Here is a 21,198-nt window from a genome sequence, read left to right on the forward strand (position 1 = left end):
TGTAGATAACAAATGTGATTTGAATCTTACAGGACATTTTGTGTAGTTTTGGTTTTGAACTAAGTAGCTTTTCATCAGAATCAGATGAAGTTGCTCTTGGAGTTTACAAATCATATAATACTACCCTGTGCAAATAGAGGGCAAAGTGAAACTAGCTATTAATAGACAATTCTACAGCTGACACACGTTTTTAGTTAGATTTTATTTTAAGCTGATACTTGGAATCAATGGAACTGCACTATCTTTAACGTGGAACAGCATAAATGCTCAATCAGGATACTTAGAGCACTTCTTTACTGGTACAAAATGTGTTGCCTTCCAGCCTTGTCACCATATTTTATTAATGAATAGTTATACAGCATTTTAAGAACTTAAAGCTATTAAACCAGTGAAAAACATTTTATTATTGTTATTGTTCATTTGAAATTCTAATTAAAGACATCAGAACAAAACAATTTGCTTCGGTTTGCTGGTCACACTTCTTTATTGTATTAATAATTTTATTAAATATATTATTGTACATTAAAATATAATGCTTTGCAGACAAGGTTTATTCAGTTCACCTTGGTTAAAGATGGCACTGAAAATGAAGCTTGATTTGTTTTTTTTTGTGAATCACACAAAAAGTCACATGCAAGTCAAGCACGTCACAAAGAAAATCTTACTCAGATAAAAGAGCTTTCTGGCAAAGCATTACAAAGCTGGTATCTAGCATCAAAATACTTATTCGAGTTACTTTGCAACTCTAAAGGAAGGGATTCGTCTTTCCAAATTTAAATTTGACATCCTGGCTCTATACTCAATGGAGGACATAGATAATGAAGACAATTATCACATTACTTGGACACCTGCTTTGGCTCATGTGCGTTGAAAGTATTTATTTTTCTATACTGATTGCAGGAGAAAACTTGCCTTGACCCATGGCTCAGTTTTAGATTAATTAACTGTGGTTTGATGAGTCCTGTCATTTTACTTTTGAACTTCTGGATTTAAAAAAAAGGAGCTGATCAGAGCTGGGTTCTGATCCTAAGCCAAAATTCTGGTTTATGAAATGTGTGATGCTGACAGTTCTTGAAAAGCTGTTTCACTACATTCTTTATGTGATGTTTGCGATTACAGACTAGGGGATTATTGATGGTTTACTAATGAAATATATAACTCATATGTAATTCTCATTTGTATTTTTAAGATAATTGTTTGCATGTTTGTAATTGTTAGCTATATGCTGTGAAAAATATATGTCTTTATACATTAGATATGCCGAAGTAGTATTTCTTTATTGTAAGACTGAAAAGTGTTGAATGAGCCTAGGTTAGATACAATGAAATGCCTTTATTACACATAACATCACTCAGGTGCAGTATGTTTTTAAAGTTCAGTTCAGTAACAGTCCAGACCTGAAATATTTAATATCTACTCTCAGTGGAGACAGAAAAGAAACAAGAAAAAGTACCAGATGAAACCCTTGGGTAAATTTTGTTGTCCTGGAAAATTACAGTTGCTTGAAATTTTTCTGTTCCTTTTGCTTACTTTTACACTGTTTTGTCTATTTAGTAATCTGCTACGCTAGCAAATTCTGAAGCATGCATTTCTTTCTCTTGAAAAGTGATACCAAACTCCAGTGTAAGATGTTTCTAGTTTCCTGTCTGACGGTACTGATAAACTCACAAAATACCCCACATCAGCTGTTTTCAGAGCTGCCTTGACACTACCTTCGCTTAACTGAAACCCAGAAAGAATATTTTACTGACTTTTTTATATGGGTACTTGTGTGCGTGTTGTGCTAAGAAAGACAGCAACAATACAAACATTCTGCAGGACAGCTTTCTGTTAGGCTTTTTAAAAGCATAGCTACAGCTTAGAATATATTCAGATGTCACCATCTAAACTTTACAGTGACCACTGACATAGGGCATACTATAAATTTTAATGAAGATTTATGTTTTCACTAAGAGAGCTACTTTATTTGAAATTTAATTGTAAAGTGTGATATTCTTTATTCAATTCATGCTTAATGTAATACTGTCAAGCTAGTTTATTTAAAGGTTACATCTTCTTAGGTAACACAAGTATTTTCTGCTTGATTTGAGCAAACAAAAATACTAGTTTCCTCCTAGAGGGTGTAAGTTGAGAGCTGAGAAGTTTCTTCTGGTCCCTCTGAACAGCTCAGAAACACATGGATGAAACAGGATAGCCATATATTCCTCTATTGCCATGGTACACATTCATTTTTGGATTACAAATAAAAAAGGGGTTTTTTTCCTACATTTCAAATGTTAAAAAATAATTCAAAAACTTTGACCATTTAACAGCAAAAGTATCTACCTCTTTCTTAGATTAAACATTTACAAGCCTTAGCCTAAATAAATAAATGGAGTGTCTCATTTTAGGCCATCCATTTTTCCTTGCCATCCAAAACATTGGACTGGTGTATGCTTGCTCTTTTTGCAGTTACACAATACATACTTGTCACAAATGTGAAAAGGGAAGAAGGCAACTGGCAGTAGCGCTGCATCCTTTCTTTTCCTTTCTGTATATGAGGTAGGGAGGGAAAAATATCTCAGTAGATATTTCATCCTCTCTGTCACTGGCGTGTTTCTGATGAGAAACATATTCAAACCTGACTGACATTGGCAATCTATCCTGATTGTGCTGAAATATATGAACATATGTTGATAAAATATATATGCAGACTTATGCTTTGCAATATATATAATGGGATCAGTATAAAATCTAGACTACCTGTAGACGGCATTAAAAAAAAAATCTATATATTCCATGTATTTGTATCTGGACATCCACATTTGTATCAGGTATATCTGCTATGAAGATTTTTTTACTGCTATCCAAAGTCATGAATTCTAAATGATCTTTGGGAATAAAATCAAAAAGACAGACAAGGAAAAAAAAAAAAAGTCTTTTTTGCAAATGTTCATATCTAAGACAGATAATAGCCCACAGTTTTAATAAAAGAAATTTTAGGATGGGCAATACAAGTTAAAGAAAAATAAATTACTCTAAATAACTCTGGCTGTAACAAAACCCTTTAAATCATTGGCTATAATTTCTAAACCAGAGCTTTGAGTTCAATGGTAGCTGTGTTTGTATCAGTTTTTTAATTTGGATCAGGACCGTGCTTTGAAATTAATTTCTGGATCATGTGCACTTCCCATGCTTTGGTTCACATCACTGAGTGGTCTTCAAGTACACAAGTTGAATTCCTTTTGGATGAAACTAATTGGAAAATATGCTACAGGAGTGCAGTTTACGTACTTCAGCCTGTAAGGCTCAGTCTGCACATGGGACCAATTTAGAACTAGTTGAGGTTAAGACCTCTGAAATGCATGTGTTATGCACTGGCTGTTAAACTCTAGAGTCTAAACTCTTATTGCATTGCAGAACTTGATGGCATAGTATGAATTGAGCAAACAATTTTTTGCCTGTGACAGGACTCTGCTTTTCTTACAGACTTTGTCTTTTAGTTCTGCAGCATAGGGTCCATGGGATTTCACATTCAAGAACTCAAAAGTTTATTAAAACAAGAACAAGCACTGTAGGATGGGAGCAAAATACCGACTTATTGAAGTGTGAATATAGATGTTATGGCATAAAACAATACATTTAACAAAACTTTATTTATATTTTCTTTTTTTTTTTTTTTCCCCAGGAAAGAACAGTAACAATTAGAAGACAAACTGTAGGAGGATTTGGATTAAGTATAAAGGTAGAATATTTTTTTTTTTTATATTATTCCATGTTATGCAAAATGTCTTTGTATATAGTTAATGTTATTTTTTCATGAGAACAAACTGTATTTTAAGAGTTTAGAAATAAGAAAGCAAACATATTCTAGAATGTTACATACAGTAGCCAACCAGCAACTATGCTGCCCTGTGGAATGGAATGCAATGGAAAGATCATTCCTTTAAGATTCAAGCTGAGCAACTCCGTAATAAAATTTGATACAAGAGCTGAGAAGTGTTTGCAACTGTACAGACTGTACTTTTGTTCAACAGCAATTTAATTTGTTTATTGATGAATGTCAAATTTCAGTGGCAGGCACATGAAACAGCCAATAAGTTCATCATCAATTCTCCTACAAAGAATATCACATTAATTCACTGCAATTCATTAGTGGGACAAAAACTGTTACTGCTTTTTCATATTGTTTATTTTGCTGTAGATCAAGCAAAGGCAACAATTTATCATGTTACCATATTTTTTCTTTCATCAGTAAGATTTAAGAACATATGTAAGTGTAGGTGATCCTTTTTGATGGAGGGAAGGATGAGGAGGAGGAAGCTTGATCATTTTTGTCATCATAATCTATGATTTTGAAAACCTTACCCTGGCTTTGAATCTCAGTGTAGACAGCGCAACATCAATTTTATCTTCTAAACACAGCAGTCCTCTGTCTCAAGATAGTAATGGAAAAAGTGAAGTGTACTTCACATGAATGCAAAGAGGCTTAAATTATGCATATAAAGTGAAAGTATAGACTTTCCTATAGAACTAGAACATCTACCAGTACTGACCTTATAAGAAGTGACTCAGAAGAAGGATTAATGTGCATTTGTGTTCTCATTGATAAGAATATTGCTGAATAGAAATACTAGTTCTTAAAATATGTCTTGGTACACTTGCTGTTATCTTGTTGACCCACTGCAGACCTCTATTCAAGGAAAGCTAATTGCTATTTTGTGGCCAAAGTTTCTCATGAGTTTAGTCAACAGCACACAAGTTATTTTCCTCCAATATCATTATAGGTTGCGATTCACTGAATAACAATGAAGTGATGCGTGTCAGTGTAAAATCAAGTATATGGGTGGACAAGGTTTTATTTAGCCGGGGCTAAGAAGTAACTGGTTACACTAAGGACTTTTGAAGTTTGAAGAACAAATCTCATCAAGGGTCACTAAAATTGTTGGTTTTTTTTAGTTATACATTACAATTGGTTATCTTTTAAAATTAAAATTGCTGACAAGCTTAAGATTATTTAAGTATCAGGTACATTGTATAGAATAAAATATCATTGAGAAATGTAAATTAAATGTGAATGTGCAATGGTCTTTCTAAAAGTAGTGGAGCAAGATATTATAAAATTTTTAGAGCAAGATATCCATTATTCAGAACAAAAATTTTGGAAGTTGCAAAAATATTTTAAAGTGCCAAAAAAGATTGTGTATTTGGCCTAGAAGGTAAAAAGCAGAGACTCATCTAACTGCTTAAAAAAAGCTACTTGTGAGATGGATTTTTACACATGATCTGAATTTAAGCCCTTTACAAAATTGCACTCTTTGAAGGTTTTAAAGAACAAAAAACCCACCTGTTTTGTCTTTTACTGTACTTCATTTTACTTAAGTTAATGGTAAAAGTGTGATTGAATTTGAAGCAGAACTGATCTTTTCTACACTCTTCAGAAGGAATTATTTTCTAATTTCTGAAGCCCCTTTAGAACCCTCAGTAATAAACCTCTGTGTGTAAAAGAATAGCCATATAGTTAGATGTAGAAATTGATGTGTAGTGTAGTGTTTATTTATCACATCTCTGACAAGTCTGAGATGTAGGCATTTGACACAAGAAGCTGCTAAGTCTATGACTTCTGAAAAAACGGCATGTTTCTCAATAATTGCAGTGTAGTGTTCTTGCGGATTTAGGCAATAAAATTGATAGCTGATTAAATAAATTAAGGTTTGCAGTTACAGCCAGCTACTAGGGCTCTACAGTGCCATTTTCCTGCCTGTGTTTTGATTATTCTTTTTAAATTATGAACAGCATCACACATCTGCTGAGATTCAATTTGACTTTCCAAAGTTTGACTTGATCACAAAATCTCTAAAGCAAGCATGTGCACCTCTCCTGCTCACATTTATGCACATACTTAGATGATTCTCTTCCTCTTCATTCATTCTGTGATTTTTTTTTTTATTAAGACATTTTCTCTGTGTTTCAAATCAAAACAAACAAACAAAAAAAGGCTAGAAGCCTTTAATTAATAGATGAATCATCTAGCTTTTAGTTAAAAAAAATATCTTTTCATCTTTAAAGGCTTGTGTACTTGCAGAAGCTGGTGTTGGATGCATTTTGGGAGTGGCATTTCGGTTTCAGCTATGCTGTTCTACAGAAAAGGAAAGTTTAAAAGTGCCAATTAACATTGATGTGTTATTGTCCGTATTATTTAATTGCTGGCATAATTCCTGGCACAGTTTTAGCTTACACCAACTAGTATTATCTAAGACAGTCCGTGAACACAGTTCAGAGCTTCACATGGACAGTTTCCAATAGCCAAAACCTATAAAGTCAGTCATTTTCATGGGAAGATAGTTTATCCTCATAGACATGAAACATATTGTGCCACTAGACCTTAAAGCTAAAACAAGCAGGCCCATTTTTGTTAGTGGAATGTTGCCTTTTAGTATGAAATAAAAATGTCCCTGATATTGTCTAACTCTGAGGATGCTAAAGTCCAACAATTGGTGTAATCTTTTTATAGGTTCTCTCTGTTAGAAAAACAAAATAGTAATTTTCATATTATACTTGGAACCAAACACAAAAACAGAATTTGTCAATTAAAGTTGCTAGTTTCAGTTGTCCTATTTTTCATATGACTAAAACTTCAGAAAAAAACCCAACCTTCATATATAAAAACTGGGATAAGAAAAAAACTGTATCATGTGACATTTTGAAAGGAGGTGTGGGTGACCTCCCACCAGTAGTGGCCAACATTCAGGACAGTGAGCTTCAAACAGCTACCAGTGAATAGAGCTTGCTGTGCCTCTTCTAGCAGGACCACCTCTGCAGGTGGTCAGCTACCTTTATTCCAGGCTTATTCTTGCCTGCTTAAGGAAAAATGACAAAGAAAATTGACATTACAAAGATTGGTGTTAGAATCTGGTAGAGGTCTGAGCAGTTTAGACTCCAGTACCATTACTTGACATATTTTTGTTCCCTCCTCTGATCTGAGGTTATAACTACATGTCCGTACTAAAGGGAGGAAAAAAATGAAACAATGGAAAAGTGGCCTCTGTTCCTAGAGGTTTCTTCAATAGGGTATCTTCTAAGCCTATATAACCAGAATTTAGACATGCATACACTTTTGCTTCTACAAGTATGGAGGATGCATGATGTGAAGTTACAGTCTCAATCTGAAATAGTATTCACAAGAAGATGCAGAATCTATACAGCTTTTTTAGCTTGCTGCAAATTGCTAATGATGACTGGGTATAGACAGGTGGTCAACTATTTTATCTTTATCTTTTGAATTTTTGTTACCTAGAATAGCAGTCAACACCTCCTGTGACTAATTTGAAAGAAATCCTACATACTGGACAGGCTGGGATGCAGTGAGGGGAGATCATTTTCTGAAGTAGGATATTACTGAATGCTTCTTCAAAACTGCAGTGTAAATTGATTTAGGTAGATATAGTGAGTGAGAGAGGAATAATTATGTTGTGTGCATTGCAGGCTGGCTTAGTAATAACAGCAATTTCCCTCTTCACTGAACAGCTGAGTATAAGGAGGGACACCATTTTACTGGGAAGAAAGGACCTATGTTGGCTCTGCTGACCATTAAACCCTACACTCATTTGCTGAGCATCAAATGTCCTGGATAGTGCAATCTCTGTGTAACATTAGAGACTTACGAAGGGAACCGACACAATTATTTTTCTGTTTGTTTGACAAATTTGGAAGAAATTAAATGTGCATGTGGCTAAGGAAAAATTTGGAGGGTGTAGGTTAAAACTTATAAATTTAGTGAGCGTAAACTGATTATCTTGAGTGAAGCCAACTTTTACTATTGTTGCTCTGGTGAAAACCATTGAAAAATATTCAACAAGTTATAACACTACAATTTATTTAGTCTGACAGAAAGGAAGGAAGCCTCATGATGTTTGTGTAGTGAGTACTCAGCTACAAATATCAATACGTTCTGTGCTTGCCTACATTCATCTCTTTCAATGCAAATAGAACTTGGTATGTAATTATTCTGATATTACTGAGATCCCTCTTAACTCAGTGGTTTTGGGATGATTTACACTGATAGCCACTAGCAGAAGGAACTTTAATCCTATTTAAAATTCTGTGATTTCACAGGAAATTTATCTTTATTCCATGACAGAAATAGGTGTTGAGTGCAGGAGTCTGTTCAGTTTCCAGCAATTGGTTATTGCATGAAGAAGGGATATGTACTATTCCTTAGGATACCGAAATACCCATGTCAGTCCTTTCCACACCCCAACGCTGAATGCCTGGACCAAATAAAGTCATTGTTTCCAAAGAAAAATCTGGCTGCTGAAGAGGAGTAAGCAAACTCTTAACCAGAATTCCTAGGGAAAATTACAGTGTAGCAAACTGTCGTTTCTGATGATCTGAATTTGTACAGTTTACATTCAGGCTTACACTTTGATGTTCTTTACTGAGGAAAAAATATTTGTGTCTCTGCGTATATTTGCCTTTCTCTTCCTTTGAGTTTCCTTTTTATTTAAGGTTTCTTTTTAATACTTTATTCTTAAGCACCATGAATGTTTCCAGTCCCAACAGGATAAATTGAATGAAGCAACAGCGCTGAATTGCTTTCTCACTGTTGAACTACCATCCAGCTTTCCTTTATTTCCCCCTATTTAATGAACACCTACTGTTCCATTTCTTAAGGTTTCTTTTTATGTTTCTTGTTACTTGTCCCACTGCTTTGCTCACTCTTTGTGCTTGTATGACAGAGACGGAAACAAATAAAGGGTACTTTTGAGATGAAAAGTCCAAACTTGCTTTTCTTGGGCTTTTGTTTACCTGTTTCTTGCCAGCATGAAAACTAAGTGATCACAGTGTGGCTGCCATTGTGGTTCGATGGCCATTTTGCTTTTGCAGGACACCATTTCATACACTAAGCTCTACAGAATTCACAGAAACTGATGTCCTTTCTCTTCAAGTCTTGTAGAGATTCGAACAACATTCAATTCACTTCCTGAGCTGATGATGTCAATTGAGAACTTCTGTATGAGAGGCAATAAGGAATTAATCCAAATCAAATATTTATTAAAAAAAAAAAATAAAAGAGAGGAAATGCAAACCCAGAGTTATTTCCTCAGTCTCTCTGAAAACTGCAGTTAGAGAAAGGGTAAAATGTAATTTTAAGGCATTCAATTCACTTCCTGAGCTGAGGATGTCAATTGAGAACTTCTTTATGAGAGTCAATAAGGAATTAATCCCAATCAAATATTTACCAAAAAAAAATAAATAAAAGAGAGTCTCTCTGAAAACTGAAGTTAGAGAAAGGGTAAAATGTAATTTTAAGCAAAACTATATATCCAGTTACTGATGAGATTGCCATTTATTCTGTTTTCAGGGTGGAGCAGAACATAATATTCCAGTGGTCGTTTCTAAGATTTCCAAAGAACAAAGAGGTGGGTGTCAGATTAGTACACTGTGTTTTGACATGCTCCTTAAAGCAAGGTGGATTATGTCTTGAGATTCTTTAGGAAGTGTTAAACAAATGCTATTGGTTTACCATTTCTCTCTCTCTCTCTCTTCCTCCAAACTCTTCTCTGAAGGAATACAGATTTTGTAAACAGTATTCAACATAATTTTTTTAAAAAGTTCTTATAAAGCATTATTTTAAGGAGAGAAATAGAAAGGTATTTAGAGAATGTTTGTTTTTTTTTTTTAAATAAACAAGTTAATGGTTTTATGGCATTTATTTCCAAATGGTTGTTGCCAGGAATCTGTAGCAGATCAAATGTGTGGCCATTAAAGCACGGTAACACAAGAAGAGAATGCATGTCTTTTTATATTGGTTAGTAGGGTAGTACTCAGACAGGACTGGGTAATGGCAGAACCTTGATAATACCTTATTTCAATATTAGATGCTGTGCTGCGTAAGCCTTTACAGCTGCTCATACATAGCAAAACTGGTACTGCATAAGGTCTTAACCATACTTATTTTTAATAGAAGCAGAGCTGGTACCGAATCCCTGTATTGTTTTTAACTGGCAATATTTTGAAATTATTGGAATGATACTGGGAAGATGGATAATGGTTAAGCGGCTCATGATGTGTATAACGATGATAGATGAAAGTTGTGAATCAGTATGAATATGGTGTATTTAATATCTCTGTATGTTTGTGTATATTTGAGTAAATTTGTGTAAGGTCAGAAGGGTGAACTTGGAAATATTTTCCTCCATCTGTAATGCAGTAATTCTAGGATGCTACTTCTGCACAATTAAAATATGCCAGCATAAAAAAATCTTATATTCACCCACACAGATAAAGAGAGGTAGAGGGGAATCAGCATATTGAGAACTGAAAGCCAACCCTGAAAGGCAGATGTGAGAGTTCTATGTAGGGAAGCTGTAGAGTAGCATGGAATGAACCCCTAGGGAAGGCAATAAGGTTAACCTTAAGAAGTTAAACTTGTGACTCTGTTCTTTTCAGTATACATAAAAATATGCAATACATAATAATGTGGCATATATTACCTACATTAGCTATTAAAATGCTATTAAGCACTGCAGGAAAAATAAGAAGGATAAACTTGAGTTAAATTGAGCGCACAAAAGTGCACACTGTTTTCTTTTATTTTTGCCATTATTTTTTTGCTGCAGTAGCTGATGCATTGTTTCTAACCTCAGTACCTAGCTGAGATATAATGTCCGTTACTACTTTCAGTAAAAACAGTGCTGATTTTTAGAGAGCTATTTTTGAGGGACATCTCTTGCGAAGGAGACTATTGTCTTGGGGTGTAGAAAATGTCATGCCGTGTGTCTGTACTAGGGATCTTTGACACAAAAAATTCTGTTTGACCCAGAACTTGTACCTCAAAGCTCTGCAGGCTTGCTGCTCCTCTCCTCCCAGTTGATTCCATCTCTTTCTTTGGACCTCAAAACACAAATGTGACATTTGATGCAATTCTTAAATTAGAATGTCTATCCTCCAATAATTTAAGCGTCGTTTGTTACATCTGGCTAATAAGACCAGTCCTTCAAACACATACTCGAGCATAATAACCTATGTCAATATTGATTGCAATTTTAGAACTCATGTAAATAAGTAAAGTTTTTGGTTCAAGGTGCATTCTAGTCTTTTCTAGACAGTCTCTTCTGTGATGTTTCAAGTACTTTTGATAAATAATCTGTTAACATTCCTCAGTTTTCATGTTAGGGGATATTTATTTCTTTATAGACAATTCATCTGTGTTGTATTTCTTGTGGATTTATGAAGTATAATTGCATTAGATAGCTCTGTAAAACAGCACAATATTTAAGAATACCAACTGCAGAATTAAATTTTGTAAATTTCCTTGTGATTTATAGGGTATAGCTTATTTTTAAAAATCAAATTCAGTTTGGCTGGTTATTTTGTACAATATCCTGATTGTCTAGCTCTTCAGCATATTAAGTGTTATCCAGCAGGAATACTCCTCTGAGTTTATCAAAGTTGCAGGACCTGAAGTACCTTTGGTAAAAGCTTACGTGTTATACTTGGCATTCTTAAGTAGCTCTGGAGTCTCCATGTTGCTTTTTCCTCAGAGTGTGTAAGAAATGATCTCTCACAGGCATGTAGGACCTAGTCCTGCAGCCATTTTCTGTTCAGAAAAGTATGCCATACCTCACCATAATGGTCTGAAAGGTTCTAGTGACTGATACAACATGTTTCACAGTCTTGTACTTGGGCTGGGTAGACTCTTTCATTGTAACACTGAAATGCCAGTATTTGGGGATTTAAAAAACAACAAAAAAAGTCCAAATAATTTATTTGGGACTTTTATGTTGGGTTTTTTATGAAGTTTTTGTTTAATTTTTTTAAAATATTATGTAAAAACATTAAATTAAATAGGAATATATGTACACATACATGAAATGTAGGATGTTTTGTACAGAATGAGTGAAAAATATGCTTTCTGTTTTCAGCGGAACTTTCAGGTTTGCTCTTTATAGGAGATGCAATTCTACAGGTGAGTAAAATTGCAAGTTCTTTTGTTTATATTTTTCTAGAAAAGTGAAATGAAATCTATGCTTATGAAATGTAGAGTAAGTCTTCTCTTTATCTTTTTAATGACAGATTAATGGAATTAATGTGAGAAAATGCAGGCATGAAGAAGTGGTGAGCTTTTTGGTTTTTTAATCTACTTTTTGTATTTTGTAGTTCTTGAGATGATAGTGTACACTGATAGCAATATGCTGGTATCAGTTTTATTATTGTTATCCCTAAATAAATATGACTGTACCTTCTAGCACGGCAAGCGACTAAGATTGCAATCTTAGTGCAATTGCTTCTTCATAGATTTGTTGTAATTGCTCTTCTCAGATAGGCTTTTCTATATTAAAGGTGATTATTTTATTATGCAAATTTTAGCTGTGTGTATTCCACTATTTCTTCTTCTGGCTTATAGCTATCAAATTGCACCAGTGCTACACCTTTCTGGTTGTGTGAGGTCATTTCAATTTCAAAAGCTGTAATTTGCACTATGTTGGAGATTCGTTGTTTGGTTGGTTTTAATCCTATTTAAAAATTGAAACAAATCTATTTATCTGCATTTTTGTTCTCTGGCTGTTACTTGTGAGGATGCTCTCCTACTTCAGTTAAATTGTTATCAGTACAGGTTGAAAATAACGGTGTATTGAGGAGATTCCTTCTAGAGAAGCCATGTATATTTGGGAGTTCTGTAGTAGGCTGGTTCCCTTGGTAAATTGGCTTTGCTAAAAGTATCATGTACTTTTGTTATATTTGACTTTTTGACTCAAGTACTTTCAGAAGTAGGAAACCCTATATTTCAGAAAAGAGTGCCAGAAATGAGAAGCTTATAAAAGAAATTATCTTTAAATCCTGTGTAGCTCCATAGAATTTGTACCTGTATTTTTAAAACAATATGGTAATGTTATATTTGAAAGTTTGCTTTTCTAAAACCCACTTTGCCAATTCAAACATGCTCTATATTTCAAGCAACATTCTCTGACAGGACAGATCGTTGAATGTATGCCATTCAGGTATAGAAAGAAAGAGTTAATAAAGATGAAATTCTGATGAACAAGTTAGTACAGGCTGAAAGAGTAGATCACTGCCCTATTCCTCAGAGTGCTTTTGTGCACTGGTTTCATGTTAAAAATTTGTGCTGCAAATCACGCTTCATTCATCAGAGCCTTCGTCATACCACTTTCTGTATACACAAGTTAATAGTACTTTTAAGCTTTGGCTGTGTAACAGTGATCTGATTTTAATCTTTTATGAGCTTACTTCAGTTGTAAAGTTTAATATGCATTAATGTGGTAAATCTCTCAATGGGATTTAAATCGGCTTTTGGAATTTCAAGACATGATATAAAGATATTAGTTGAAACGTAGACTTGCACACTCAAAGGCGTATTGAAAACTACTAAGAACACTGATTTTGAATGTGTATTTATGCATGCACAATTGTTTTAAAAGTTTAAGAAGCAGATAAATTTTAAATTAAATCTTTATTCTAAGAATAATTCTTAAGAATTAATAGTAAATATTGAGTAATATTTAAATTAAAATATGCAGAGGAGTTATAACTATAGGACATAAAATAAATATAAAAACCAAAATGAATTGACTCAGATAGTCTATTACAGAAACATTCACTATCATATGTTGTATATTTGTGGAGTAAATTTGTTGTAAAGCCTTCTATAGTAATGATAGATATGGTTATGCATTGTGCAGCAGTCTGTGGGTTTAGGCATAGGCCTAAGTAAAGGGCAAGTACACCAACAGCAGGAGTTATAGGTGGGATTTCTCCTGTGGCTTGCCCTTTGCAGTTTGAGTCGTTTAAGCACTTCTCTCTTGCAGGATCTCTATCAAATACAGGATCTGTAGCTCTAATCTCAAGGTAACAGAGAAAATAGGAAGTGTGTGGAGCATAGTTGCTGGCAGCAGGGAGTTGAAAGGTAGTGGAAACTTAATTTTCAATCCTTATTGGATCTAGGTACTTTTCAAATGACTATGCAAGGTACATGAACAGTGAGCTTTGTCTCTTTTCGATTTTTTCTGTAACTAATCAAGACTTAGCAGGTGTCATGTGAGAATATACTAGTGTTTTGGGTTGTCCTAATGTCTTAGAAAATATTCATCGTAAACCAGGTGGATTTTTTTTCAGTGTGTAAAGCTGGAAATCCCCATGGAAAATTAAGACTCCTGTCTGCAGCGTGCACCCTATGAGTATTCATTCTTTTTCTAGATCCAAAACTTCTTGCTGCTTGCAGAAATATTTTAAGTGTATGCCATATCTTCATAGCTCTGCAATGCAAAGACCTGTGGTGTAATCACTGCAGCCTGTTGTATTACACCGATGATTAGTTGGCCCTGGTATTTCACCGTGCTTTACTGATAACTGTACTATGCATATAAAATTATTTGAATTTCAAAATTAGTTTAATCGTTAGTGCCACCTTTCATAGTAGGGAGAATCTTTTGCCAATATATAGTTAACTTAGTTGGTTTAACACTTGTGGGCACCCCTTTGTTGTCTTTATCATCTTCAATTAGTTATTAGATCTGGTGATACAGTATTCAGTGATGCAAAGGTCCGGTTACCCAAGAAATATACTGAAGCCTGAATTGTGAGTTTCTATCAAAGGCTGAGTGCCAGCTTGTTGTTTGTCTTAGGTTGTAAAGACTCCCTTCCCTTATTAATTTTTCCTTTTCCAGTAGACTCTCCTTTACAGTTTACAACAAGACTTTTTAACAACTGAAATTAAGATTATGCATAGACAGACCTACAAGTGCAGACTTCTGTCTAATTACTGTGGTCCAACAGTGTATAATTTGTCAATCTGAACCCCTAGCCTTTTAGAGGCTCACAATGGATGTGATTGTTCATAAGTCTGGAAACTAATGTATCTGTAGCCCTTAACTACATTTATTGTCCAAACAAAGAACAAAGATAGGCAATCACCAACATAATGCTGATCTTGCAGCACATGTGGACATTTTTGGTATTTCTGGGGCTAGCAGCTACACCACTAACAATGGATAAAATTTTGGGATAGAGTGAGAGACCTTGGTATGAGCTATTTCCCCTGAACCTACTGCTGAGTAGCTTGGAGTAGGAGAATACAAGTCAACTCTTTTGGTAGTTTCATACTACCAAAAATCTTGTATCGGATCCACTGCTCTTACTCTTTCCAGGTTTATAGTGCACCAAAGCATCTGGGGCCCATGGAGAAGGAAGAATTTCAGTCAAATGAATGCTGATATGTTTAAGATTATGCCTCTGTTCTTAACATTGTGCATAAAGCCTCTCAGGTGGTATCAACAATTATAGTTACATATCTTAGCATCTGTTTTTCTCTTAGGAAATAAAAATAGAATTAAATCAATATGGATATTAAATGATTTTTTATTTAGTTTATTTGTAGAAAATTCAGGGAATGTTTTTAATGAAAAACAATACTTTGTACGTGCCAGTTAACATGGCATTTGAGCACTCCTTGGAAAGCAACAGGAAAAGCTCATGTAAAGATAGATAGGTATCAAGACAGCACAGGCATTTAGACTTTGGTGGATTATGTGTAATGCTAGCTACAATATGTAGTACCATGTAGTCTGTAACTGTGCTAGCTCTCCATGAGTCACGTATGTTATATAAAACATGGGGATTGTATGATATGAAATATAGGGATATATATTCATATGTATATATGAAATATAGGGATTGTAGTCACTTAACTACAATCATGTGCAGCCGATGAAACTCTTACTCTGATTTTTTTATTTTAAAACTACAGTTCCATTCAAACTTGCTTTTAAAACCCCTTATGAATATTTTCGGTAATATTTGTCATACATGTTTTTAAGCAGAAGAACGAGCATATTGTATTTGTAAGATAAGACAGGGCTGAAAAGCAAATGATCTGAAATCTCACTCCATCTTGACTTTGCAAGATGTGTCTTTTGGTAAATTATGTTTTTATGTTGTCTTTGTTTCCTTAACTGTGAAACAGAGACCTACAATATTATCAGGTTTAGCTCACTGAATGATACGTACTTCAGAATCCGTTACAGAAAAGGAGATCTACATTAATACTGTGGTGTTTGGTGATGGTGATAACAGCAACCTACAAATACAGATTACCACCTTCTCCTATTTCATGGCAGAGATCCTGTCCTGTGTTTCCCCTCTAGACTGAATGGTGACTTTAAATATTGAAGCTGCATAGTCAGCGCTTCTAAGAGAAGACTATAATCAACCTGCACTTTGTAACTTTTGAATTTAAAAGTGAAAAGTAAACTTTTTGGAAGTGCAATATTTTCTTCATAAGAAGAGGCCAAGTTACTGCTTTTTCCATACAGCTGCTGTTTTCTATTTGAGATTTGGGTAATAAAAAAAGTGCTAATGTCACCTTAGCTACCTTGGTGCAATTAATGAAAACAGCTGTTACAATGTATTTACAATGTCCATATTGTTAATGAAATTTGGAGCTAATAATAATCTGTCAAATATTTCAGCATTGATTTGAAATGAGTGTCCATCAAGTGGAAAAGAATCTAGCAGGTGTAAATAGTTTATTCCTTTTTCCCCATGTGGTGGAAATTCCTTGGATAAGGATGTATCCTGGTGCAGTATTCTTAACATGTATTCAGCTGCTTTTCTAATCTGTTTTTTGCCATGGTTTTTTAGTGTTTAAATAATTAATTTTTGTGCCAAACTCAGTGAAGGCTTGAATTTATTCAAGTACTATGATGTTAGGCTTTTAAAAAACATCAGTGTGTTGTCTTTCCAATTTATGTATTCATTTTTCTCAAGACACCTGTAGATATGTTAGTAATTTTATTAAGATTTTGTCTTTTAAAACTACTCATCAGTACTGCTGAGTTTTAATAGAAGGGAGTAGAATATGCTGGCATGATGAATACCAAGTCTATATGATTAATATTGTTATTTCCTTATTACATACATATGGTGGTCCTCAAAGCAAAAATCCATTACAGTTTAGTGGGATAGACTGAAAGATTGAATCATCAGTTATGGTAAAAACATCCTTCAAATAGCTGCCATTGGTGTCATGCAGCTCTATTAATGCTGAAAGCCCGAGCTGCAAAGATGAGACACAATTGAGCAGTGGATTTAAAGCGTGTGCCATCAGACATGCTGTGCTTGTGACCTTGTTTACATTGATATTTTACTCAGGTTTCTTTCTTGCCTTAGGAAGCAAATAGAAATATTCCCATGTTTCTCTGTACGTGTGTGTGTTTTACCCTGCAGAAGACTTTTTGAAAGATTTCATTCCGCACAGCATCTTCCAGTGCTGGATTTATTCCTCAGTTTGACTTTGGTACAGGGTCCATTTTTTCTTTGTTGTTCAGAGATGTAATACTATACAATAATTAAAAAATAAGGAAATGTGGCTGGCTCTCTGGTAGAGCACCAGAGTCCCAATTGTTTTTAATCTGTTTCTGTATGGTTTATATTTGAAAAAGCATAGTTCGCTTTGGCTAGGTGTTTGAGCTTGTTGGTTTCCTCGGACTAACTATTCCATAACAATCTGGTGAGATTAGACAAGAATAACACAGAGAGCATCCAAAGCCTCCAAAAGGCAGAGGAATTAAACATACAAAGGACTCCAGTTTCCAGTAAGAAAACGAAAACCTTCTATAGGCATTTACATTATCTTCCCTGGTCACTATTAAAAAAAAATAATTTACCCATTTGGACTAGAAAATACTGTCCTAGTGGCAGCAACAGTGTTTTTCTTTATGTGGTATAGACTGAAAGCAAATGTTCACCTCTAAAAGGCAACCTGTATATTTCTTATGGCTTGACATGGACCCAAGAGAACACACTGGACAAAATAGAGCATGTGTACTGATTTAGCTAGCCAGAAGGAGTCATAAAAAAGAGGTGTGCTCAAAGAAGTTCAAATGAGCACACACATGGAGTCTTCTGACATTTTTCCAGCAGTTGCAATACCAGATTTAACTCTTCAGAATTGTCACTGTTCTGGCTGTAGTAAAATCAGATGAGTTCCAGGAAGAAACGTTTTATCCAGGGGTTATCAAACACCTGTACATATTTTTAGGTCTTTTTTTTTTTTTTTTCTACAATGGGTCTTTGTCTTTTGACAGTTTGTTCGGTGGAGGAGGAAGAGGAAAGGAGAATGGACTCTATATATTTTTCAATAGTATCCAGTGTTGGACTGTTCCAGCCAGATACATGGAGGTTTCCAGATGGCCCACCCCATACTTCTCAACCACTAGTATGGTACAGTATGGTACTGGTGTTTTGGTATCTGTTTGTCAGCACTGGGCCACTTTCTAGATGTATACTTTTTTCTTAGCATTGCCCTCATAGAACTGGTGTCTTTCTGCAAGTTCAATTTGGTACTGCCTGTTTCCCCTTAGCTGTTTTGCAATGTGGCCAGTAAAACAGTTTGCAGTAGTAAGAGGTTCACAAGATCACAAGAAAAAGTTTGGTGCAGGTGTGGTTACGTGGCCAGTAAAACAGTTTGCACAAGAAAAAGTTTGGTGCAGGTGTGGTTATAAAGAGAAGAAACTCTTCATTAAATATTACCCGTTCTTTAGATTTTAGTGCAGGGACCTGCAGGAGTTGTTACATCCCTCTTCTGTTAGTACTTCTCTGAGTGAAATGGGAAACAGCGCTCTGGCTGAAGCGGCGTTACCAGGATAATGACATGTATCTTTAAATGAGGTCTAGCAAATGTACGTAGCTCTATTCCACTTCACATGCCCTTGTCAAGCCTGTACTGATTCAGAATATTTCAAAGGTTCTAATTGTGCTCACCCATTAAAAGGAAAGTTCAAGGGAATATTCTATTCTACATCAAAAAAAATTCCCATGTTTTAACATGTTAGTGTGCAGTATAAAGTACTGAGGATAATTCTAGATTCTCCGAAATATTGAAATGCCTTCCCTTCCTATGCTATTCTGAGTATAATATATTTACATATTAAATGGATAGAAAGACGTGTTTCACAAACTCTTTCCCATATCTCAGTTGTCTGAAGGGTTTTTGACATCTTTTGTTCAGTCATATCTACATGATAAATCTAATACAAGACACATTCAAAATCCCCTGTGCAGTTCAGGTCATAATATATTATTTCTGAATTACTGATTGCAGAGAGAAGTGTTGGTGAGAGCTAGCATTTACTGTAATGAATGCTAACAGATGAAATATTTTGTTTAAACATCTTTCACCCTGAAAGACTGCATAAATCATCTTTCCATCAATCAAAAAGTGAGATTTTAGAGCAAAATGAGTCACCTGTGCAACAATAACAACAAATCTGAGACAAAGTATTATTTTTTTATATCATTAAAACACTGGGAGCTTTGGAATTTGAAAATACCGAGGCATTTACGTTTTTACTTTTACTGCCACAATTACAGCTTTTAATATCCTTGAAGGTGTCAAAACCAAAATCTCAACAGGAAAGTGTTGTCTCAATGGGAATCTCCTTTTTTGAATAATCTTTCTGTATAAATGCTCCTTAGAGAGCTTTGAGTTACATAACATCAGTACTGTTTTGCTTATTTTCTGAATTTTTGTGGAGACTGACAGCACAGAGAAAATGGGAAAATCAGAATTATTAAGGTTTGAGGGGCCTAGACTTTTTCTAAAAGTGAGGCCTGTAGTTTGTGGATTCATTTGTGATATGCTGACATACTCACCTAGCAGCAATGTAACAGAATTTTACAAAGTATTTTGTTTTTCTTTCATTGTTGATGTTGCAATTTTTGCTTCAGAAAACACATCCACTTCATATAAAAGTCTGTAAATTATGTTTTTAATAAGATTTTATAGTCTCCAATGGTAATTAACTGCTGGCAAGAATGGATTTCTGTGGGGCTATTGCCTAATTAGGAAAATAAGAAAAGGTAAAATAAGGATTGCAATGGGATAAGTAGCCTGATCATTTTGGATGAATATATCAGATTTGTGCTTAACTGTGAAAGTCATGAAGACCTTATGCTATAAAGTCAATAAACCTGTAATTCAGCACATTTTCATCATTATGCTGAAATACAAATTAGCTTTTTTACTTCTTTGGAATTATATGTTAATCTCTTTTCCTTCCAAAATATCTGCAAATGTCCTCCAGTTAATTAATATTCAGTGTGAGTACCTCCAAACTCAGTTTTGCCAAGACCCTTAAAATTTAGATGCTGATGAAAATGATCCTAAAAATGTTAAGGCAATAGTATTTGTGAAAATTTCATATCACAGGGTAACTATGTTGGATCTCAGTCCAGCAAAATACATATGTGTTTGTCTAAAAGTATGAATTTAAGCATTTTACTAAATTTGAGACTTGGTTTTTTACAAATATTTATGAAGAAAAAAGTCATTTTCTCAACTTCAGCTAGATGCACTGCAATTATTCTGCGGCAGAAAGGCTGCCATTGCATTAAATGGCATGAAAATATGTTCTTATGTGTTTTTTCAGCTGAAAACTTTTACCACTGAGCACAGTCCCTGCAGTACTTAAAACATCTTTCGCGGAGATTAGATCCTGAGCTGCCAAGAAGCTCAGCAGAGTTAACTGCATATATTGATCTAAAACAAATACAAATTTGTCCAAGAATTATTCTTTATTTCATTGTGAAGTTGATAACATTTAGGACTGAACAAACAGGAGTGGGCTTGTACATTAATATTTATTCAAATTTAGAATTAAAATTTGATTTCAAGCTCTTTAAGACCATTTTGTATTCATTTTTCATGAGCATTTGTATGCTGGTGCTTGATTAGTGTGACTATTCAGGAAAAGTAAATGTTAAGGTCATATTTGCCAACAGAAAATTTTATATTGAATATGTAAATGTGAAATTTGCCACTAGCTGTGTGTTTGACCCCGGCCTTGCAATGGGATTAGTGTGAGCAGCTCATTCTGGGACTGATCTTTCTTTTTTTCCCCCCAAACTTGGGCTCTGCTTAGTCAGACACGATACTCAGGCCATGTTTCCAACAATCTTAGACCTATCTCTCTTCATAAATGATTTAAAAAATTAATAATGTACTGCAAAATGCTGTGTCAACTGGCTGACACTCTTCAAGCATTAGGAACAGAAGCAACAACTGACATGTTATGCAGTTTAATAATGTGTATGCATTTTGAATATTACTAATTACTAATCACAAATCGCTTATATAAAAACTATAACTGTTTAGTAAATGTGTTAGAAATTTCATATAGAACTCAAATCTGAGAGCACTTA

The 21,198-nt window shown here is 34.5% G+C and overlaps 1 protein-coding gene across 4 annotated transcripts in view; it reads left to right on the plus strand.

Annotated features, from left to right (window-relative positions):
- The window catches only part of SNTG1 (syntrophin, gamma 1), a 228,932-nt gene that overhangs the window by 88,960 nt on the left and 118,774 nt on the right, over positions 1–21,198 (plus strand). The window contains exons 3-7 of one of the 4 annotated variants that reach the window (XM_014937005.1): positions 3,668–3,724; positions 9,344–9,401; positions 11,907–11,950; positions 12,058–12,099; positions 18,084–18,219. In XM_014937005.1, coding sequence (XP_014792491.1) covers positions 12,089–12,099; positions 18,084–18,219 — 147 coding nt within the window. In that variant the 5' untranslated portion in view covers positions 3,668–3,724; positions 9,344–9,401; positions 11,907–11,950; positions 12,058–12,088. Of the gene's footprint in view, positions 1–3,667; positions 3,725–9,343; positions 9,402–11,906; positions 11,951–12,025; positions 12,100–18,083; positions 18,230–21,198 lie in introns of those variants that run through there. The other 3 variants (XM_014937004.1, XM_014937006.1, XM_014937008.1) reach the window with 3 other exon arrangements.

This window comes from Calidris pugnax, unplaced genomic scaffold, assembly GCF_001431845.1.
Source record: "Calidris pugnax isolate Ruff unplaced genomic scaffold, ASM143184v1 scaffold51, whole genome shotgun sequence".
NCBI classification, from domain to species: domain Eukaryota; kingdom Metazoa; phylum Chordata; class Aves; order Charadriiformes; family Scolopacidae; genus Calidris; species Calidris pugnax.